Source organism: Sycon ciliatum, chromosome 8 (genome assembly GCF_964019385.1).
Source record: "Sycon ciliatum chromosome 8, ocSycCili1.1, whole genome shotgun sequence".
Taxonomy (NCBI): Eukaryota; Metazoa; Porifera; class Calcarea; order Leucosolenida; family Sycettidae; genus Sycon; species Sycon ciliatum.
The window spans coordinates 29,199,416-29,223,272 of NC_088650.1; the positions used below are offsets into that span (position 1 = coordinate 29,199,416).

General features: G+C 48.9%; 1 protein-coding gene and 2 long non-coding RNA genes across 3 annotated transcripts in view; 1 reads left to right on the forward strand and 2 right to left on the reverse strand.

Moving 5' to 3' along the window:
• The window catches only part of LOC135822622 (uncharacterized), a 60,178-nt gene extending 43,835 nt beyond the window's left edge, over window positions 1-16,343 (reverse strand). Inside the window, exon 1 of the long non-coding RNA XR_010554517.1 lies at window positions 16,281-16,343. This is a non-coding gene — a long non-coding RNA (uncharacterized LOC135822622). The remainder of the gene's footprint in view (window positions 1-16,280) is intronic.
• The window catches only part of LOC135822618 (uncharacterized), a 44,706-nt gene extending 25,050 nt beyond the window's left edge, over window positions 1-19,656 (forward strand). Inside the window, exons 3-4 of the long non-coding RNA XR_010554511.1 lie at window positions 13,964-17,002; window positions 18,738-19,656. This is a non-coding gene — a long non-coding RNA (uncharacterized LOC135822618). The remainder of the gene's footprint in view (window positions 1-13,963; window positions 17,003-18,737) is intronic.
• Window positions 19,657-21,213: 1,557 nt separating this feature from the next.
• LOC135823441 (uncharacterized protein DDB_G0280579-like) lies at window positions 21,214-23,211 on the reverse strand. Its single transcript, XM_065336292.1, has 2 exons — window positions 22,522-23,211; window positions 21,214-21,898 (listed from the first exon to the last, which is right to left on the reverse strand). Exons 1-2 carry the CDS (start codon window positions 23,073-23,075, stop codon window positions 21,895-21,897), a joined length of 558 nt encoding a protein of 185 aa, XP_065192364.1. The 5' UTR covers window positions 23,076-23,211; the 3' UTR covers window positions 21,214-21,894.
• Between the last annotated feature and the right edge of the window lie 646 nt (window positions 23,212-23,857).

Genomic DNA, 23,857 nt, shown 5'->3' on the forward strand with positions numbered 1-23,857 from the left:
GCATGGTTGAAAGGAGAGAGAAAATGAGAGAGAAGCGAGAGAGAACTGGCTGCGCCAAGAAGAGCGAATGCAAAACCGCTGTCCCTGGCAAAACGTGCGCGTACAAGTGCAGCACAAACGAGACCAGCGTACTACACGCAACAAATAAGGGTAGCGGGACGCAACCTAAAACGATACCAGTCTCCCCAGAAAGGTGCGCTGCTGCGCACAGCCCGTGTATCCATGGAAAACATGGTGCAAAACGAATGCAGAAATGCAGAAGCAAAATAAATAAATAAATCAGAAATTCGAACGACAAACAGTAGTGAGCAGGACGAAGACAGAAAGATCAAAGATGAGGAAAGAAAAGTGTTTGATCTGTCAGTGGGTGCTTGCACCCGATACGGGGTGACAGTAAACCCTGTCAGATAGTGACACATCGTAGAGTTATTCTGCAGAGGGACTTCACTGAGCAAGAATATAACAAACCACGTAAGTAACTCTAGCAAATCGTGAATAATAATTGTAAATGCATACACAATGTTATCATAAGTATTCGAACACCATAGTTCCCTTTCAAGCAGTGACTTTTTGAAACGAATCGCTCATACTGCACGTAGTTTGATTTCATAATCCGGCAGTCGTAAATCGCGTAACGTACAGGTGCACTCCTCGCCAGGCCAGGCTAGGCCAGTCTGGTCAATGTTGTCCAGGAGACAACGGCTAAGCAGTCAACCATACTTTCTTATTTTAGCAAGGAGTACATGTAGTGTCCTGCCAATTTTCAGGTGTGTATGTGTGTGCATGTGTGTGCAAGAGTACATGTGAACATGTTCTCTGTTTTACTTTATCACTTTATCACTGTGTATATTCCTGGAGAAAAGTTGAGAATATTAAGCCGTGCACCAAATACAGTCGTCCCTCTCTAATCCGGCACCTTTTGCTACGGCGTTTTCTGCTGGATTAACGAGGGTGCTGGATTAAGAAATCCTGCCCTCTGACCCGGCCCTACCCAATTGCATGCATGTATCATACGTCAAAACGCAGGGTTTTCCGTGTCAACCCAAGTATTTGGTGCACGGCTTTATATTCTCAATTGTTCTCCGGGAATATACACAGTGATAAAGTAAAACAGAATATGTTCACATGTACTCTTGCACACACACGCACATGCACACACACCTGAAAATTGGCAGGACACTACTCCTTGCTAAAAATGAAGAAGAAAGTATGGTTGACTGCTTAGCCGTTGTCTCCTGGACAACATTGACCAGACTGGCCTAGCCTGGCCTGGCAAGGAGTGCACCTGTACGATCGTACTGCCGGATTATGAAATCAAACTACGTGCAGTTTGAGTGATTCGTTTCAAAAAGTCACTGCCAGAGACGGAATTCAAGTGCCGGATTAAGATGTAGGAATTGAACGAAAAAAATCGGTTTCGTCAGAAAGTGCGCCGGTTGGCAAGGGTTCCGGATAAACAAGTGCCGGATCAGAGAGGGACGACTGTACTTGGGTCGACACGGAAAAACCCTGCGTTTTGACGTATGATACATGCATGCAATTGGGTAGGACCGGGTCAGAGGGCAGGATTTCTTAATCCAGCACCCTCGTTAATCCAGCAGAAAACGCTGTAGCAAAAGGTGCGGGATTAGAGAGGGACGACTGTACCGGTATGTACTTCCTGGTGGGAGCCTATGTCATTCTAAATATTGATGGTCTTACCACCTGCTGATCGGCAGTGCCAAAATATGTGTCGTGGTAAAACATCACCAGTGGTTTTAGCCTAGCACTTTGCCTCGTTTCCTCTGATTAATGAATATTCCTCTAATCAATGAGTCATTTCCCACTTTGCGTTTGGGACATATATCACTAAGTCCCTCTTGAGTTGGTGGCATTGCAATTTGGCCCCAGCCTGACCAATGGTTTTGGCTGAAAGAAGACTGGGGAATCCCCCTTTTAAAGAAACTTGCAGGCCCAGCCAACTCCTGGGGGGAGGGGGGGGGGGGGTACCGTCCCAGGTCGGCTACATAACTGATCATTTCCCATGCCCACGTAAAGAGTCATATCTCGCTGTATGAGAAAACATGATATTATTGGATTGTTTCAGCTACATATTGCAATAGCGACAGGTATACAATTAGCACAGCATCCCTCGCTGGGCAAAAAGAACAGTTCAGGAGGAAGAGACTCTAGCTAGTATTGGCTAATAGGGCCTCCTACATAATTAATTCTATCATACATTCCACGAAAGCTGGAGTTGGAGAAAAACTGGTCCTGCCATTTGTTCACCAGCTGTGCCAAAGCCGTCGGCCCTGGCAGATAAGACCCGGTGGCCACCACAATGAGCATTAGTCATGTAGCTGATCCTGTGACCATGGGTCCACGATGTAACACTTTGGGATCTTCAACCAAAAATCCGCAGCTACTCCCAAGGGCTGTTGTGCATCGTGCACTGAGTGCATTTTAGCCGGTGATCAATGTTTGACACAAAACCAGTCCAGTGGTGGATGCATGTGTTACGAAAAACCGCCATGGCATAGGCGCATGCCTGCTAACATCCCCTTCCTCCTCTCCTCCCTCATGGTTTTACTGCATTATGGCGCGCTTTGTCTGCGTAGACGATGAGAACCTTATGGTCGGCAGAGCATCTTGGCCACGCCACCACTTTTGGCACATATTCGGTAATACAGTGGACTTTTGTGTAAAAAAAAGTAAAAAATAGCTCTCTTCACAGATCTGACAGTCCGGGTAGTTTCCCCTTACCACTGATCGGCCACAACTTCGAGGATTAGTATCAAACCTGACTCGAGAAGGGATGTAAACGCTGACAGCAATGCATGTAAATTGCAGTAGTCTGAAGAAGAACGCTTACCGATCAGTCAAAACAGCCGATGCAGGGTTTGGAAACTGTCATGTCCTGGACATGGACCATATGTATGTAGTGCGCATGCTCGCACGTGAGCTTGGTCTTTTTCGGATATGGAGTTTGAGATGGACTGAAATCTGTAATGGCCTCGAGTGTGTGTGTGATCGAGCTGGGTGAGTCCGAGTAGAACCCACATGTGCTAGGACACAACAACTGGTGACGAAGATATGGCTCGGATATCATCGCTTCAGCCGTTTACCGGCGGCGACTTTGAAGAGTTTGAGGAAAGACTTGAATTCTATTTCTTTGCCAATGATATTGGAACCGTGGCTGCTTCGGCCAATGCTGCAGACAAGTTGGCTGCCAGCAAGAAAAGGAAGGCTGTATTAGTGAGTTTGCTGTCTGCGGAAGTCTACTCGATTTTGAGGAGCCTCTGTCTGCCAGCGAAAGTAGCTGACAAGAAACTGTCAGAGATTTGCGATCTTTTGAGGAAGTATTTTCAACCTGCAATTTCGCAAGTTTCGGCGACGTTCAATTTCCATCAGTTGAAGCAGAAGGAAAATGAGTCGACTGCGGATTTCATCATTCGTCTGAAGAGATTGGCTGTGAGGTGTGAGTTTGCTGATCACCTCGATCGAGCGCTTCGAGACCAGTTTATTGCTGGCTTGAGCAGCTCATCCACTCGAAATTTCTTATTGACGAAAGAAGATAAGGTGAATCACCGGCCAGTGGAATCGCGTTCGCAGCCGCAGTTTGGTGTTTCTCGTCAATCTCATCAATCTCGAGAGCAGAGATTGTGCTACCGCTGTGGGTCTACTCAACACTTGGCGGATAAGTGCAAACACAAGGCCACTGAGTGTCGTCACTGCCACAGGAAGGGGCACTTGGAGCGTGTTTGTCGGCAGAAATCCACGTCAGGCGCGTCGGTGCACAATGTTGTGACTGATGACGCAGGTGAGCATGAATCTCTTGATCTTGAGTGCATGCCAATGTTCCACATTTCGGATCAGAGTGAATTGAAGAGCAAATCTGTTCCCTCCTACAAATTGGAAATTGCTGTGAATGATGTTCCTGTTGTAATGGAAATCGACACGGGCAGTGGCATTTCAATCATTTCTGTCCATGATTTTGAGTCACTTGGGGTGTCTCGTACAAATTTAACCAAACCGAGTGTACGCATGACCGGTTTTTCTGGGGCAGAAATCAAATGTATTGGTGAAGGGAAGTTCAATGTCAGCATTGATGGTGTGGAGAAACCAACACTACTCCGTGTGGTGGATAATGGTGGTCCGTCATTGTTGGGCAGGGATATGTTGTCCCAATTTACTCTACCGTGGAAACAGATTGTCAATGTCAATCATGTTCAAATGGATGGTGGGAGGAGAGCTCTCATTGAGGAATTTGAGGAGCTGTTCGATACGACTCAGGTTGGCAAGCTGAGGTCGGCTCAAATCACCCTGAGAGTGGATGATTCTGATCCAATTTTCCACAAGGCGCGTCCCGTACCGTTCTCTATTACGGAGAAGTACGAGGAGGCTTTGGAGAAATTGGAAGCAGAGGGAGTTATTCGCAAAGTTGAGCACTCCAAATGGGCATCGCCTACTGTGCCAGTACTGAAATCGGATGGTAGTATCCGAATTTGTGCTGATTACTCTCGCTCAATCAATGCCAAGTCTGATTTGGAGCACTACCCGCTACCTACTATTGAGGAAATGTTAGCGAAATTGTCGGGGGGAGATAAATTCACCAAATTGGATCTCTCCCAAGCCTATCACCAACTGGAGCTTGATCCAGCTTCTCGGCCGTACACGACAATCTCTACTCACAAGGGGTTGTATGAATACGTGAGATTGCCGTTTGGCATTCACTCGGCAGTGGCAATTTTCCAACGCACAATGGAATCCATATTGGCAGATCTGCCTGGGTGCATCGTCTATGTGGATGACAACCTGATTACTGGGAAGGATGAGAATGAACACCACAACAACCTGATCAGGGTACTACGTCGCCTACAGGAGGTCGGGATGAAGCTTAATCCCAGTAAGTTTCATTTCATGATGGATGAGATTTCCTACCTGGGTCACACGATTTCTAGTGCTGGTGGGGCTCCCACAGCGGATAAGATTGAGGCAATGCGGGACGCTAAGGCTCCCTCGAATGTTATCGAGCTTCAATCATTCATTGGAACGGCGAATTTCTTGCGACGGTTCATACCTTATTTCGCAACAATAATGGTACCTCTGTACAATCTGGTGAAGAAATCTGCTGAATGGCAATGGGACCCCGGAATTTCAGTGCGGCCAAGCTGTCCTGGCTTTGAATAAAGGAGGAGATAAGTGGGCCCCAGCCGTGGTCACGGCAGTTCTCAGTCCGATGACGTATCAGATACAAGTCGGTGATGCAATGTGGAAACGCCATCGCAACCAGCTCCATCCTCGGCAAATCCCTCAGTTCGATGCAAGGGTGTCTGAGCAGAGTGGAGCAAGTTTAATACCTCAGGTTCCGTCACAGCCGTCACTCAGCAACAACGACGCCAGTGTCACGGCAGCGGAGCTAGGCGCGCCGGTCTCAGCAACAACCGGTACTAGTGAGCCTGCGTCGGTTAGCACTTCACGTGCCAGCTACAGCAAGACGTCGTCACCGCAAGCTGAACGACGGTCAACCCGCGCTACAGTTCGACCAGTTCGTTTCAAGGATTGACGTTCAGAACACACAGTTCATATAGACCTATTCTAGTCTGTGCAGTTTAAATGATATATTTTGGACTCTGCTGGATATTGTATATAATTATAAATTTATGGTGTATATATGGTGAATAGTGTATCAGGAAATATTATGTCTCGTCAGTTGTTAGTTTTGAGATTGCATGTTGATATGTTTACTATTGCATAGTTCTAGATGCTTCGCCTCAACTAGTGAGGGGGAAATTGTCATGTCCTGGACATGGACCATATGTATGTAGTGCGCATGCTCGCACGTGAGCTTGGTCTTTTTCGGATATGGAGTTTGAGATGGACTGAAATCTGTAATGGCCTCGAGTGTGTGTGTGATCGAGCTGGGTGAGTCCGAGTAGAACCCACCTGGGGTAGGACACAACAGAAACACTTCACATGAATGAAGAGAGCCCAGTAGCTGCCTCTCTGCAGTACCTGTGGCAATCGTTCAACTGTCCTGTTTGACGTATGAACAGAAAGAGGGAAAAGAGTGGTTTTACCCCAGCTGGGCTGCTCCAACAATACCTGCTTTCTATCCGGCAGAAGTCTGGCACGGGTAATACGATCGCCAATGCTGTCGGTAAAAAATGACTCACGTACCGCCTGCTCACCTGTCTAATGTAAAACTATATATAACTATTATTAACAACCACACAACAAGCCGACCTGTTTGGGAGCTATTACGCGTTGTATTATCAGGGCATAGGCAACAATTGCCGCATACAGTATGCAATACTATGGTCCAATGCCGTAGTATCGCAAGCACCAATGTGCGTTAGACTGGCCAATGCCAGGGCTAATGGGGGCAACAATTGCCCGGCGTGTCAATACACGAGCGTACGGTAGGGATGCACTTGTGAGCACATGTAGGCGCACTTGGCTCAATGCCGGCCTGACCCACGATCCCTACCGTTCTTAGGCGTGTCAATACGTGAGCATACGGTAGGGATGCACTTGTGAGCACATGTAGGCGCACTTGGCTCAATGCCGGCCTGACCCACGATCCCTACCGTTTTCCCAAAAATACAACATGACCCAAACAGGAATTATCGGCATTACTATAGTTATAGTAGCATTACTATAGTTATAGTATAATATGTATATCATATGTACACTACAGCTGTCGCTAGGGCCGTCCAATGCGGCTACCCATTAGCATAACGGGCAGAGACTAGAACAATGCCGCTGGCAATGCTCTGTCTGCGACAGGGGTGCAGACATAGCGGAGGTAGGCAGAGCTTTGCCACCTGCCGGCGGTCTTCAGCACATACTCAGGCACGCCAGCTTTGCCTGCCAGCGTTGCAGCGCCTCGTCTGAGGCTGTGGCTGCGCACGTCTTTGTTAGGCAAGGCTGTTTGTAGTAGCCTGTTGATGTTATGCGGCTTCAGGGGCGTGCCGTCATCATAGCGATAGAGCGGGCCAGGTGCCGAGCCACGGGCTGCTAGGTAGCTGGTGGCTGCCGTGTGCGGGCATGTCGGCGAGCCTGTCCTCCTGACGCTGATGTCCTGGCCGCTGCCGTATTGGCTCGTCTTTGTCACACGCAGGCGCAGCTCCACGCGGTCTGGGTACATGGTCGCATCGCTGTACTCAAGGCCGGCGCCCCGTGCCGTGAAGGTGTACTCGTTGACTCTGAGCAGCCCGTGGAAGGCCAGAGTCACGGCGCTCCAGAGCATGGCGCGGTTGTGCGGGCTAGGCACAGTGGACTGCAGGCAGTGCTGTACGCCAGCCAGATCGTCCAAAGTTGCGGCCGTTAGCACTTTCCGGACTGCCGTCTGGGATCTGAGCGCCCCCTGCTGGAGCAGCCGGACACGCGGTGAGGCGAAAACATCCAGGCAGAGGCCCTGCAGGACGTGCTGATGTCTCAGCGCCTGGGTGTAGAGTTTCAGAGACGAGCCAGACGAGCCGGACGAGAATTTCCAATTCAGAAAGTTAATCAGGCTGGGCTCCGTCACCGGGTACGGCGCGACCTGCCGTAGGGCAGCAAAGCGTTCGTAGGAACGCTGCACTGAAGCGTACGTCGCGCTGGAGCTGTCTGCCAGGCCGTGACGGATGAGCTCCATGGCTGCGTCATCAACTGATGGAGGGTGGACTGCGCTGGTGGCGTAGGCGCTGCGTCGGCAGTTGGGTTGAGAGTCCGGAAGCGCCGTACCTGCAGACGGGAGAGAGAATCATCAAGATCATTGCAGTGTCCGGCGATGTGGCGAAGCAGGAGGACAATGTTATGCTGGGCGGCTTTCAATAAGCCGGCCCTGACCAAGTTCATGACCGCTCTATTTGGGGACGTGCCAGAGCGCCAGATGTAGCAGATTGCTTCGTTGTCAGTGTAGAGTAGCACTCGTCTGTCCTCCAACGTGTGTGCCCAGGTACAGAGGGCCAACATCACGGCGTACAATTCTTTCCATTCAATAGTGTGCTCAGCTTGGTCAGGAGACCATGCGCCATAGGACCACTTGCTGCCGAAAACCAGACCGAAACCGTGTCGACCTGAAGCGTCGGTGTACAGCCCGATGTCTTCGGCTGTGCTCCAGGACGGCTCGATGAGGGGCTTCCGACCATTCCATTGGCTGATGCAGGCATCCCACCACAGGATGTCAAGCTTCGCCTCCGAGGGTACGGCTACCGGTGCATCTAGGCTAGGGAGCGTTGCTGCGCTGTCGAACAGGCGTCTGCAGAACGTGCGACCCGCTGGAATGACTTTGGCTGCGAAAGACAGGCTACCGGCCAGGGACAGCAGTTCCCTCTTGGTGCACATCTGCTTCGACAGCCACGCGGCAAGTGCTAGCCGTAGTTCCGCCAGTTTCGCAGCCGGGAGGCGCAGCTCCCAGGCGGCTGTGTCGAGCTCGATACCCAGGAACGTTATTGAAGTTGACGGCGGGCACACTTTGTCCTCTTCGTCGGCCAATGGGATGTTCAGCATGTCAAATACAGCCAGCAGTGTCTTGAATTTGAGCATAGCTGCGGAGTTGGGCGGCTGGACGTGAAAGAAATCATCTAGGTAATGCAGCAAATCAACAATATCGTAATTATTAACTGCAATCCATGCCACAGCGTCGGCAAGTCTGTTGAACAGAAACGGGGAGGATCTGAGGCCAAATGGTAGTACCTTATCGACATAGTACGAACCTTCCCAAAAAATGCCAAGTAGGGGCCAGTCGTCAGGGGAAACAGGGCAGAGCCGGAAGGCGTGCTTCATGTCAACCTTAGAGAGGAGAGCTCCGGGGCCGTGCTGGAAGATGCAGCGTATTGCGTCATCTACCGTAACGTAATGCAGGGAGAATTCGTCAGGGTAAATGCCATCGTTAATGCTAGAGCCGCTAGGGGCAGATAAATGCATGATGAGGCGTACGCCGCCAGACTTCTTGGGCACGATGCCAACGCCAGAACATCGGATATTAGGGAATGGGGGTTGGGAATAAGGCCCGGCCATGTGGCCACGCGTGCATTCAGACTTAAGGTAAGCAGAGACGGCGGCAGGGTTGAGCAATGCGGAAGGGAGATTAGGGGCGATGAGGCGGGATCTATTACCGTGATAGCCAATGCGGGCCCCGAAGCGCATGTCGTGACAGAGAGAATGCGCAAAATCGTTATCGGGGTGCTGGGATAGCTCTTCAAACAGCAGGGGAATATTTACAGGGGACCAAGGCGCGTGTGAGCTAATTGGAGCTGCGGGGTTGGCCAGCAGAGCATGTGGATTGGCCATGACCGAGGCGGCCGCAAGAGAGGCAGCTGTGGGCGAAGCGGCAGTTGGAGCGGACGCACTTTCCTTGGTTGAAGAGGCGGCATACTTCTTTGTCGACCGTGTCGTTGCCGCTGCTGGGCCGAAAGGAACGAGCGTCGTTGCTGCTGTTGGGCCGAAAGGAACGAGCGTCATTGCTGCCGGTGGGCCGAAAGGGACGAAATGCCCGCGCGTCAAATATGATTGTGTATAGGTCCTGGACTATTGCGTCCCACCGCATGGTTGGGTCCGCGGCCAGGAGTGAGCGGAATGATCGGTCATACTCCTGCACGGCCTCAAATCGAAATTTCCGGGCTACTTTCAGGATAATCTGCTGGTATGCAAACAGCTCTGGGGCCCTGGAGGGGTGTGCTGTGGCGTAAATCGCGCAGTATGTTGTCCAGGCGTCGAGCCAGGTATCGATGTCCTCGACCTTCCTGGAGGGCCTGTTGGCCGGTGCTAGGACCACTGCGCCGTGCGAGCTGTCGTGGTCGATCTGGAGAATGCTGCGGCTGGTGTCCCCTTGGGACGCGTTAGGCAACAATGAGCCCAATTCAACAAATTGGCCAGTTACTACTTTATCGTGAATGGCTTTCGGCACGGTTGCATAAAACGTTCTCTTACCTGCGGGGTTCATTGGCGGTGAGACGGCAGCCGCCAAATGCGGAGCAGGCAGAGCGTCCTGCGGAGTTGCTGGTGCTTGCCGTGGGAGTGCCGCTGTGTGAGCTGGCGGTGGGGGTGCCGCTGCGTGAGCTGCCGGCGGGACTGGAGCTGCGGCCTGATTTCCAAGGGCAGCACGGACCTCCTCCCGGATAATGTCCCTCAGGGACGGAGCAGCAGTTGCCTGGGGTAGGTTCTGCTCGGCTGCCTGAGTGGCCAAGTCCTCGCGCACTGCAGTGAACTCCAATGACTCGAGCAGGCGAGTCAACAGCCTGGGTTTGGTCCCCGTCGTGTCTAAATTGCGGGCCGCCAGTTCTTGTCGCAGCTCTACAGAGCGCATTTTCTTGGCGTCGTTCACTGACAGAGATTCAGACATGGTTGCTCGGAAATGGAAAGTGCTCAATGCTCAAAAACTGGCCAAGGTTGTCAAGCGATCTGACTGTTGGCGCAGTAAGGATGAAGAAGAAACAGCATCGAGAGCCGGAGTAATGCGCATGCTCCGCGTGGTCCCGTGCCGGAGCGCGGGAGTTCGGAGTGCGTGTTCTGCACGGGCACGTGATGCGCTATGGCAAGTACGTGCAAATTATGTTAGGAATGTAATTGTTGGTGGGTTGCTAACTTCACTTACCGTGCCATGCACGGAAACTTATATCTTACTCTCTAGGCTTTTCAGCGCCGGGCAAAGTGAGCATGGGGCATACGACATGCTGGCTTGGGCTAATCTGGCAATTGCCATGAACCCAGAGCATGATCAGCACAATGACAATGTGGCTATCTGACTCGGTTGCCATTCCTTACCTGACATTGTCGTCATATAGGGTGCTGCTAGACATGTTTGCCCCAGCGCTCAGACTATCGCTGCATTCCATGCCAAAAGAACATCAGAGAAGGACGGCAAACATTTCTTGAGGAGTTGCTGAATGCCAGACTGGTGGCCTGAAAACAGCAGGAAAACGAGAGCATGGCAAATGCTTACAGGCAGAGAGCACGAACACTTCAGGACGCGAGCGGTAAAACACCGTATTTCAAGTTCAATTAAGTGTATGTGCAATTTCTGAGTGTGAATTTTGTGTTTGAACCATCACCATAGCGTCTGAGGTGCACCGTCTTTGGTACACCACCTGTATATGTAGGCACTGCATGCCTGTCACCTGGCATTGGAGAAAGCCTCAGGTACATGATGTCACCTGCAACAAACTTAAAGGAAGCAAACAATAGCATCCCGTAGCATGTTTCAGGCGTGCCAGTGAGACTTTATCGCTGGCAGGTAGAATGTTCTAGTGATAGATGGGCACACAATAAATGTACCCCGTCACTCAACCACTGCCCCATCATGTGGTTTTCAGTAGCTTCGCCAGCTGTCAGACCATTGTCTACCGTGTTCCTGCACTTCGCAAGAAGCAAGCGGCTAAAGCTCTCCGCTGCCGATGAGCAGCTTTCGAAGCGGAACTTTACCGCACGGGTTGCCTTGGCACACCTGAGCGTATAAATACAGTGAACGAAGTTAGTAGGTACTGCCATTCTAGAGATCATTTATCACAAATTGTGAGCGTGGACACTTTGCTTAGGCACGTACAATGGCATCCATTATCCAGTATGACCACGATTCTAGTTTAAGTGCATCTGCTGCATCATCCGCTGTGAAGACCTATGCTGATAGCCGCCACACGAGTAAATCGCTCAAGGTCTTAAAATCAGCACCGGCTGACAGTACGAACATAGCAAGAGTATATATCGTTCCGGGAAGTGCTAGCAGAATTGATATTGATTCAGACACTGCCGGTGAGACACGTGGATCCAGACCTAATTCCCATGGTAAGGGACACTTCTTAAGCGTGAATGAGGGATGTTTCCGCTCATCCGAATTCTGTGTGTACGCACAGAGAAACTCTGATAACACATTCACTTCAGTTTCGAAATCGCTGGTGTGAGGACTAAAGTGAAAGGGGTGCATCCTAAAATTGGAAAGAATCACAGCCTGTAGTCTTTTAGCCTCTGAGTTGGTCTCTTTTCTTAGGAAGCTATGACGCTAAATTAGTTCTTATCGCAGTTGTACATGTTTACGAGAATATGAAGAGTTTGCCTTACAATAATGGTGATTTGAAAGGAAATTTTCAACAAAAGCACCTCCTTCTCATGGAAACTTCCATGAAAGACGAAATTTTAGAACCGTGTGTGCTGAACTTGATCAGTGTCTGTCTGGAGAGGAACCAATGCATCATTCATTCCTTACTCCCAATTCATACAGCCCTCTTTCCTATTTCAAGCATGTACTGAAGACAGGTGCCCCCGACTAGTGCACCAGCAAGTACTCGAGTGCTGTGACCTTGTACATTGATGAATCTCTCTCTTCAAAACTTGTCACTTACTGGTGAAATGGAATCGGCACCATACTTGCATGTAAACTACTCTCTGTTGCAGTTCCGTGTAGCTAGTTTGCACTGACTCCGTCTGAAACTCATTCGAGTTCAAACTTCATGACTATTATATTAACCCGACTGCTGCATGGACGATAAGTGCTGCGAATAGTGATCATGCACCCTGGCCTGAGTAGCTCGCTTGGCTAATTGAAAGTCTGCCGACCTGGGCCACGTCATGTTGCTAATACATGCACAACCCCAGTCACAGCGCACAAGTTGGTTGAGTTTGGCCGTCAGGGGGCCAGCGCAAGGTATCCGGGCGCGGGTCTGATTCCAGCGAGGGGCAATGTGGTACCCCGCAGCACAAGGTAGCGTGATACCCTACGCCAACGTGCGCGCTGCATGAGTAGCGTGATACTCGCCGAGCGCTTTTGCTGCTGCCTAGCAACGCGTTTCTGTCTTTCCTGGGCCCCCAAATGCATGTTGGGTGGCAATGCGCATGACTGCACGTTGCCATAGCAACCTTGGAAATCTCAAGCCGGTTACCATTAAGCTAGAAATCAGACCAAGCCGCTGAATGCCCCCGCCGGCCACCGGCGCTTCATTGCAATTGAATTAATATTTTGTCCAGAATATTGAGCTAAGACAGATCAAAATACAATGTAGCTTGGAGTACCATCATGCTGAGTGGCACTCATTGTGAGACGTCGGATAGTGTAGAGCGATAATAAATTCCAGGAGGCGTGGGTGGAAGGGAGAAATTGCAAAACAGTTGGATGCACGCAGCAGCACAGCTGCTAAGAGAAGGAAGCCGTGGATGGGATTGTTCCTGTTTTTGATGGCTGTGGCCATCCGTTGGCCCAACGGTCTCGTGTGAGTACGGCGTTTGTTTGTGCTGCCAGCTCGCGCCCGGCGTTTGTTTGTGCTGCCAGCTCGGGCCCGGTGCGCGAGTGAAACTGAACCGTGAAAAAGGCTTTCGCTCTTTAGTGCTATTGACTGGCTTTTCATACAATGCCTATTGATGTCTAGAGACATGCTGTCTAGCCTTCCCCTGGTACGCATTCGTGGGGCTTTGTTGAAGTTCGTGCCGTGAACTGCCAAAGGGAATTGTTTGAATGGTGCTGGGGCGAGTGCTACATTACGGCGTCCCTGCAGCCGGCCTAATCGCGTTGGTCGCCACAACCGACTTTGTCATAGAATGATCTAAACTATACCGTGGTTTCAGCCACTCAAAACGCGTCAATCCGATATCCGTTTCATTTGCTCAGGCCTGACGGTAGAGTGGTGGGTTTTAAAGCCATGGTCGAGAAGGCCTATTTATCCATCTCCTCTCCAGCATACCAGACTGTTGCGCCGCTTGTGTCTTTATCCTTGAACAGTGATTAGCGCTATGCTCCTGGAACATTCCATGTACCGATGTCAAATCTATCGACAAAAATAGTTTTCTTGGCTCAATTGCCACCAAAATGACAGCTGAATCTTCTCGCCAACACATCCCTCAGATTAGTAATGAGGCAAAGGTTCACAACACAAGGTCAAAGGCTTCAAAACCAAGAAACAAATGTTCAGGTTAGCAACTTCCGACCAAAACTCTTCGACTCTGGGCCAAGAAGACCATGCTATCTCTGTCCTTCTTTTCTCCTGCCCACTTCTAATGCTGTCTTATCCAGGACGACCAGACGCTACATCTACACTGCCAAGTACATCAAGTTACACCAATGCAGGATATCTTGTTCTTTCGGATCCACAAAAGTCAGATCACCTGAAGGCATTTGCTGAGAACGTCGGACACCAAGTGCCAGAAGTGAAAAAAGTGGAAAAATCATGGTGGTGGTGTACGATATTATAGGTGTACACAATGTCATAGATCGATGATGATGGTGGTGCGGTAGTGCTGGTTCCTGGCTTCAGCGGGGGTAGCCCCTCATATGCTGACACCACTCTTGGTGGGATTACACGTATTCTCAAGTCTGTATTTGTGCATAGCCTGATTTAGCAGCATTCTTAGACATTTCAACCATAATGCAGAATTTCGTTCATTTTCATTTCTTTATAACTTTATCAGAGTGTCACCGTTTCATTTCCCCAGACTGGTGACCCCTGTTCATTTCCCCAGACTGATGAGCCCTTTTCATTTCCCCAGACTGGTGACCCCTTTTCATTTCCCCAGACTGGTGACCCCTTTTCATTTCCCCAGACTGGTGACCCCTTTTCATTTCCCCAGACTGGTGACCCCTTTTCATTCCCCCAGACTAATGACCCCTTTTCATTTCCCCAGACTGATTTAGCATGATCATTATACATACAACCTCAGTGGAAATGGTGCACACCCTTCTCGTACATAAAGCGGTAATGAGAATATGTACTGCCTGGTGGGAGCCTATGTCATTCTAAATATTGATGGTCTTACCACCTGCTGATCGGCAGTGCCAAAATATGTGTCGTGGTAAAACATCACCAGTGGTTTTAGCCTAGCACTTTGCCTCGTTTCCTCTGATTAATGAATATTCCTCTAATCGATGAGTCATTTCATACTTTGCGTTTGGGACATATATCACTAAGTCCCTCTTCAGTTGGTGGCATTGCAATTCGGCCCCAGCCTGACCAATGGTTTTGGCTGAAAGAAGACTGGGGAATCCCCCTTTTAAAGAAACCTGCAGGCCCAGCCAACTCCTGGGGGGAGGGGGGGGGGTACCGTCCCAGGTCGGCTACATAACTGATCATTTCCCATGCCCACGTAAAGAGTCATATCTCGCTGTATGAGAAAACATGATATTATTGGATTGTTTCAGCTACATATTGCAATAGCGACAGTTATACAATTAGCACAGCATCCCTCGCTGGGCAAAAAGAACAGTTCAGGAGGAAGAGACTCTAGCTAGGATAGGCTAATAGGGCCTCCTACATAATTAAATCTATCATACATTCCACGAAAGCTGAAGTTGGAGAAATACTGGTCCTGCCACTTGTTCACCAGCTGTGCCAAAGCCGCCGGCCGTGGCAGATAAGACCCGGTGGCCACCACAATGCGCATTAGTCATGTAGCTGATCCTGTGACCATGGGTCCATGATGTAACACTTTGGGATCTTCAACCAAAAATACGCAGCTACTCCCAAGGGCTGTTGTGCATCAGGCACTGAGTGCATTTTAGCCGGTGATCAATGTTTGACACAAAACCAGTCCAGTGGTGGATGCATGTGTTACGAAAACCCGCCATGGCATAGGCGCATGCCTGCTAACATCCCCTTTCTCCTCCCCTCCCTCATGGTTTTACTGCATTATGGCGCGCTTTGTCTGCATAGACGATGAGAACCTTATGGTCGGCAGAGCATCCTGGCCACGCCACCACTTCTGGCACATATTCGGTAATACAGTGGACTTCTGTGTAAAAAAAATTAAAAAATAGCTCTCTTCACAGATCTGACAATCCGGGTAGTTTCCCCTTACCACTGATCGGCCACAACTTCGAGGATTAGTATCAAACCTGACTCGAGAAGGGATGTAAACGCTGACAGCAATGCATGTAAATTGCAGTAGTCTGAAGAAGAATGCTCACCGATCAGTCAAAGCAGCCGATGCAGGGTTTGGAAACACGTCACATGAATGAAGAGAGCCCAGTAGCTGCCTCTATGCAGCACCTGTGGCAATCATTCAACTGTCCTGTTTGACGTATGAACAGAAAGGGGAAAAGAGTGGTTTTACCCCAACTAAGCTGCTCCAACAATACCTGATTTCTATCCAGCATAAGTCTAGCATGGGTAATGCGATCACAATGCTGTCGGTAAAAAGTGACTCACGTACCATCTGCCCACCTGACTACCGTACATGTATGTATAACTATTTACTATCTAGGCTTTTCAGCGCCGGGCAAAGTAAGCATGGGGCATACGACATGCTGGCTTGGGCCAATCTGGCAATCGCCATGAAGTCAGAGCGTGATCATCACAATGACGGTGTGGCTATCTGGTTCTGTTGCAATTGCTTACCTGTCATTGTCGTCATATAGGGTGCTGCTAGACATGTTTGCCCCAGGGCTCAGACTATCACTGCATTCCACGCCAAAAGAACATCAGCGAAGGACGGCGAACATGGCTTGAGGAGTTACAGAATGCCAGACCGGTGGCCTGAAAACAGCGGGAAAACGAGAGCATGACAAACCCTTACAGGCAGAGAACATGGACACATCAAGACACGAGCGGTAAAAACACCGACTTTCAAGTAGCAGTTAGTTGTGCTACGTAATGCACTATTTTCATAGCCATCGTCACCGGACATGATTTCGTGTGCTGTGGCCCATCCATTGGGCAGCAACGAAGGGACAGCACCGACTTTCCGCAACCACTTCACGGCACCACGGGTATAAAAGGAAGCAAAGAAGCTAGAAAATCACATCCTATAGTGCAAGTATCTGCAAATACTGAACGTGAACATCGCGTTTGAATTTTCACCATGGCATCCGAGATCCAATATGCTCATGATTCCAGTATGACAGGGCGGGAGGCCCATACGGCTTTGAAGGAGTACGCGGATGATACAAAGAACACCCAAATGAGCAAAACACTAAGTATCAAGAAGGCAAGAGGCTCTGGAGATACATCGAGTACTACAGCATTGACAGCCATGGCGTATGTGGCACCTAGCAGCCGCGGCCGCAATGACATCGAAACAAGCGCTGAGTCCGTGAAGACTGATCACAGCAAACATTACGGTAAGGACTACATGCTGCAAATCCAGGGTGAATCCAAGAAGGGGAGTCAGGAATAATATAACAATTATTTCAAATGTATACCCGTATCTAAGCATGCCCTTGTTGAATTTTCAGTAGGGGCGCAGTCAAGGGAGCAATGCACCTATTTCAGTTTCTTTCCTGCGTCTCGGCCCTGGCTGTTTTTCACTCCGTCCCCTTTGAAGTTACGAGCTCCGTGCAATGGAATTAGCTCCCACTACATACATTGCCCATTACCCCCTCGACTCAAACATGGTCTCTCTGCTGAATACGTAAGTTAACTTGAAATGTTGATGAAAGTTTCAAGTAACGTATGCTGCAGCGAGACCATGTTTTAGTGTTGGAGTTGAGGTACGCTAATGGGCAAATGGCTGCAGTGGAGTCTGCATGTGAGTACATAGAAAGGTGTACCTACATTGCCACCGGCTTTGCCCGTCATCTATACAACGCACACTAGCTCTAGTGTGTCATGCATGTACTAGTTACGCCAATGCGATTGCTTCTTGTTGACATGGATTCACACTCATTACAGTTCTACCGATCATTAGTAGCCATGAGTGATGGCAGTGTAATGCAGTCCCTCAGACTCAACTGTGGCCTCAGACAGTTCCTTTGACCCTCCCGCTCTCCCCCCCCCCCCCCCCCCAACATCCACCCTCCATCCCTGCAAAACCTAACTACAGTCAATAGAAAAAGGTGACTTTCGAGTGACTTACACAGCTCTGGGGGTCCCATGTCGACAACCCCTGCCCCGCCCCGCCCAGATTTGTCAAGGTTGTCCTGGGATATGAAGCCTGTGGATTTCCAGAAAACGTCTGCTTATTTCAGAGGCTTGATTCAAGAATCTCTTTGCATGAAATCGGAACGCTGGTTTGAAAAGATGAGAGAGAATCACTAGATGATAAAGCACCAAGACATGAACACTACTCAGTAGTAATCATGTTTGGACGAGCCCCACTGACCAGTTATAGGCCTCAACAATTTAGAGGTCCTAAGCTGCTTCCGTGAATGCATATGTAGTCTCTAGAATACTACTGCTTTGAGTTCTTGAAAGCCTTCATGTCCAGATTTCATTATGAGATTAAATTGTTCCATAGCTAGCCAGATTTTCACTGAAATATCATGCATGCCAAGCGGTTATGGTCACTGGAAAAGTGCTTTCTTTTCTCTAGTTGTATGCAGAAATTTTGCACGTGCTGTCAAGGGATTGAGGTTGCTTAGGTTGGTGTCAGTAAGAACCACAAACAAAACAAACTGCATTGGTTGTTCATTGGTTGTTGGTGAGATAGGATGGTACTAACGGTGATACTCTGCGTCATCCCTCAAATAAAGATAATAATGATAAAAAATCCCCCCCCCCCCCCTCCTCTCATGTAGATTGGGTTTCATAGAACACACAACGATGGACAACGAGAGTTCAGCAAACCCCAAGCACTGCTTCACACTGGCGCATGAGACACAATAGTCAGCAAGGCAGCAGGCAGCACGCCCAACACACACACACACACACACACACACACACACACACACACACACACACACACACAAACATACACACACAGAGTACTCGAATACACAGTCACTTACATGTAGTTGTGATGTCCTACAGAATTAGTTCTCTCTGTGCCTCTCACCCATCTCTTTATCTCAATCTCCTTCTCTCTCCCTCTCTCTCTCTCTCTCTCTCTCTCTCTCTCTCTGACGGTGTCCCAATCAGGCAAGCCAATGCTGGTCATTGTGCCCGATACAACTAATGCCAGTGATGGTGCAGGCAGCGGTCCACCGAAGCCATCAAGCTACAAGGCTGCCGGCTACGAAGTCTTCACGGATTCGACAAAAACATCTCAGCAGAAGAAGTTTGCAAAAAACGTCGGACACCAGAAGTAAACCACCAATCGTGACCACACTGGAGCGAAGATTACTGTATTACTAGTACTTCTTATTTACCATGTTTACCTTGCTCCATCAGTGCATGTTCCCTGCAGCAGAATAGAGAGCAAGCGAGAAGACATACTGAAATTCCCTCTTACATCTTGCTAATTTCCCTAGTAGTCTACTATTATTTTTAGTTTTTTGAGACTCGCGGCACTGTGCGAGTAACACGCGACCTTTGCACCATGTGTGCATAGTTTATCCCACCGTGTAGTTTTCACTTACTTTTGTCTTTGTTGCAGAGCGCCGCATGCATGCTCAGTCTAGCCCGCATCATTCACGCCCTGCATTCTCTGTAGCCCTGTGCCTGTGGCCTTGTACTAAGTCGTGTAGCGCCAGCCTAGCGCCTGTACCCAGGCTGTGTACTGTTGAGTAGGAGTTTTGCAGTACGCCCGATGTCCCGATGTAATTCTGGATTTGTGGTGTTACAGCCATAATCCGATGTATCCGCTTTTGAATTTTTTATTCTCACTATGGCACCATTGCCAGTACGTTGTCTGTACTATTGCAATTTTCCTCTTTCTTGATAAACGATTTGCACTTCGGAACGTTTGATATTGAGTGCCGTCATAAGCTCACTAGGTGCTGATTCCGTCTCGCTCCTCATTGTCGGAGTCCTCAACGTTTGCTGCATTCTACATTCTGCCTTTTCTCTGCTTCTTCTTGTTTTTCCATGTATTGCAATAAAAAACATTGCTTTGTCATTCGATGTCCTTACGACCTGGGAAAGCAGTCTTTCCACTGCGCTGTCTTGTCAAATTATTCTCAAGTGCAAAATTAATGCGATCATCCCGATCAGTGGTGCCATTGAGTCTACACTGGGCTAAATAGTAGTAGGCTCGGCGGATTATGCCGGCATAATTATTGGCATGGTGGTTGAAAAGTTGAAGCATAATTTGGCGTCCTTTCGGAGGTAGGAGCATAACCATGATAACTACTAGTACGTTGTATTAGTATTCTAGCATGTGATTGAGTGGTCTCTGCATGTTGATCGGGTAGCGGAGTTCCATCACTGACACAGTGTGCGGGTATTGCATTATGAATTGGTTGAGTAGATAGTTCCGGAATTAATTCCGTGTTCGATATTGTTTATTTTTTACATATTTTTATTTTATTTTATTCGTGTTCGATATTGAATTTTAATTTTAATTTATTTATTGCTTTACAAATATTGTTTTTATTCCATTTCACATTTTTCATTCGTGTTGGGTTTAACTACTCACTGTACGATGATTGTGCTTTGCTTTGCCCGTAAAAGAGGCCTTCACGCTCAAGTATTCTAGCATGTAGGCTGCACAATTGTGTACAATGTACCTGATCAGCGCTGGACGTGGTGGACGTGGTGGACGTGGTGGTCTGCATTGTAAAGGGTTCAGAGGCCACACAGGCAATGTTTTCAGTGAAAAGCAGGGTAGAAATCATTGCAATACATTGTTGTATGCTGGAACTCGTCTTCTTCAAACTGTTCTTTCTCACACTTATACAATGCATGCATGTAGCAGACCATGCGAGTGAACCAGCCTTTATCTGGTATCTCGGGGCAGACGAGATATCGACGGGTAGTCCCCCAAACTCTGTGTAGATCTACCATGGTGTACAATCATGACAATACTGAGTACATTATGCACGATACGAAGTCATGACGGATTTTGGTAACCATGGCTGGACTAAAAAAGTATAAAAATTCACGGTTCGCGCGAGACTCGACTGGAAGCCGGGTTTTCCGTATCCGTAGGAACGCCACCGCCCTTCAAGGATCAAGGCGCAGATGCAGCTCCTAAAGCGGTGGACTACAACTGGTGAAAATTGATTTAGGATTAACTTCCCCTGCAGGCTATAATCTTATCGACAATTCCTAATGCAAATATTGATACCAGTGTATGCAGTTGATCTAGTGGATATTACTCTAAATATTTAGGAGGCATAGTTGATATTCGGTCATGATGGAAGGAACATTTATTAATTTTTTAATATAAAGTAGAAGAAGAAAACACATGGAAACGAGTTATTTCTCTGCTCCAATTTTGTTTGCACGAGCATCAGCATGCACACCCAGCTCTATCACACACAGCAGCCATTTGAACATGCGGTGAATGCAGACCTACTACACAATACTTCTTGCCATAGCTAGATAATGGCGCTATGCGCCTTGGATGAAAGCCAGCGCTTGTAGGCCGGACTTATTGTCAGCAATACATAAGATTAAGGCAGAAACTAAGGCAACGGCAGCTTCAGCATTTGCTAGGCTTCAGGAACCATGCTTTACTACTTCGTTTTTGAAGTACAAAAAACTCGCCGAGCGAAGAGTTACAGGCATATAGACCAGAGCATCATGAGTCACACGACTACAGTCTGCAGCACACACTACAGCGGATAACGGCAGCGCACACTTAGAAGACAGTTGACCGAGGTGGTTGGGTGGGCAGCTGCACACTTGGCAAGAAGAAAAACAATGATCTGCAGAATCACAGCAACAGCACTTTCAACCACAGCACACTGCCCTCGTACCCATTCCGCACGCACGTGCAAAAAATATGAACAGAGAACTAGATTTCTCGTTTCTTTCGCTTTGCTCAGCCAACGAGAAATAAACATTTCTCTGCTCCAATTTTGTTTGCACGAGCATCAGCATGCACACCCAGCTCTATCACACACAGCAGCCATTTGAACATGCGGTGAATGCAGACCTACTGCACAAGACGCACAAAGCATAGCCGGGTTTAGTACCCTATCCATGATAGGAGCAGGAGACTCGGTTGAGGTCGCCGAATACTTTGGCTAGTCACGATGTGCGCTGTCCCCGTATACCCCTCGGCGGCAGTTCGCGTCTCAACAGGCAGATCACTATCCCTCACCAGCAGCCACAGCAGCATCAACAACATGGCACCTGGTGCCCGGCACTTCGGATCCAGGATCCCAGCAGCCTAGCGTAGCACCCGGTGCTACCTGAAGATATAACATACAGCACACAAAGACACGCAGAACTTCCGGAGTAAATGTTCTTATATAAACTTTGGATGGTTGTATTGTATTGTATTCACAATTTATGAAATCGGTCGCACAATATGACATCGGTCTAGAACTAGCCACACTGAATTATTATATCAATCAGAGTATAAATTATACAACATAGCTATGTCAAATATTGCTGCACTCCTCGACGTGTTCGTATCCTTCTTACATTGGCCGCCGATTTTGCTGGCCAGCGGCCGTCGGCTGCTGCGTGCATACTCTGACGAAATGCCCTGGCTGCCCACATCTGTGGCACACCAGAGGGGGCCGAAAGTTACCTGGCCTATGCTGAATGGGACCTGGATGTGGACGAGGTGGGATCCCCATCCCCTGCCCTGCCTGAACATTAGCATCGACCGAACCTAGGCTACGCACACCTCCTGCCACTTTCTTTTTCACCCCTTCTGCTTGGATTGCGGCCTGGAGCCGCTTCTGCTTTTTGGAGCCTGTCACCAGGTCCATGAGCAGGTTGCCTCCTTGGAATGCAGTCGCCACCTGGTGGCCATGGTTTTCAGCAACAACAAGCCACTCCTGCCTCTCTCTTAGTACACGCTCACCTTTTTTCGCTGCTCTTCTCCCTCTTTCTCTTTGACTTCGACTTCATTGAGGCAATGACGTCCAACAATTCCTCGTTCAATGCAAACTGCTTTGCATAGCTGGTCGTCGTCCAGTTCAGCTCCGTGGGTGCTCCGGACTTTCTTTTTTGCCTCGGCGAGCGGGATCTTGAGCTCGACTCTGAGGAGGACGAGGACGAGGACGACGATGATCTTTCATCAGGGGAATTTCCCCCTCGTCTTCTTTTCAGCGACCTGCCTCGTTCTGCCAACCTTTCCATGCCTCTTTCCAGCATTCGGATCTTCATGCCCAAGAGCTCTTGCTCGCTCTCGAACTCCGTGGCTGCCTTGGACGCAGCAGCACTAGCCTGTTGTGGAGCTGCAGTTGGGGGTGCCGAGGGCTGGTGTTCCACTGCCGTTTCGTACTCTGACGACGACGTGGTTCCGACCCTATCGGAGTCGGGAAACTCAAATACGGCTGAGGCACGAGCGCCTCCTCTCTTGCCTCTACCTCTACCACGACCAGAGTTCACAGCTTTTACCTTCCGACCACTCATGTTGGCAACAGGAAAGAACAGCACCAGGCCGATCTACACGACGGAGAATTTTTTTGGGCAGCTACACACTTGGCAAGAAGAAAAACAATGATCTGCAGAATCACAGCAACAGCACTTTCAACCACAGCACACTGCCCTCGTACCCGTTCCGCACGCACGTGCAAAAAATATTAACAGAGAACTAGATTTCTCGTTTCTTTCGCTTCGCTCACAGTCCGTGCGCCAGACCCTGTTTTGGCCCGATTTTTATTTTCTGCGCGGGAACCATACATGCAGACGTTATGCAGGGAAAGATGACGACGCCGGTCAGTAAATTGTCGGTCGATTTGTTGCCTACCTCGAGGCCAGTCGGTGAAATGAGGGCTTCCTTCTTCAAGAAATATGTTGCCAGTCGTTAGTCGGATGCCACTCGTCTTCTAAACATCGTACTTGATGCAACCAGCGCAGTTGGATGGACGGGAGGCGAGGAATTTATCGTTTTCGATTTTCACCCTATTCTGGGTTACCATTACATTGCAGCTGGCAGCACCATGAGGGAATTTTTTGCACAAGGGAGACTAGGTGAATTCAACTCCTCAGAGATATCGCCATGACAGGGTAAGGTTATTTTAGCCCTGAAATTGTGTACAAACCAACGGCACGAAATTATGGAAATATTTATTTTTTCGCAATAATTGCATGTTATAGGGTACCTCACTTCAAACTCTCCAACTACGGTCTCTTCGCTGCATATGTTCACTTCACTTCCAAAAAAAACAAATAATATTAGATATAAATTGAAT

Excerpts from the sequence above, each read along its gene's own strand:
- LOC135823441 (XM_065336292.1), bottom strand. The coding sequence starts at position 23,075 with ATGAGTGGTCGGAAGGTAAAAGCTGTGAACTCTGGTCGTGGTAGAGGT.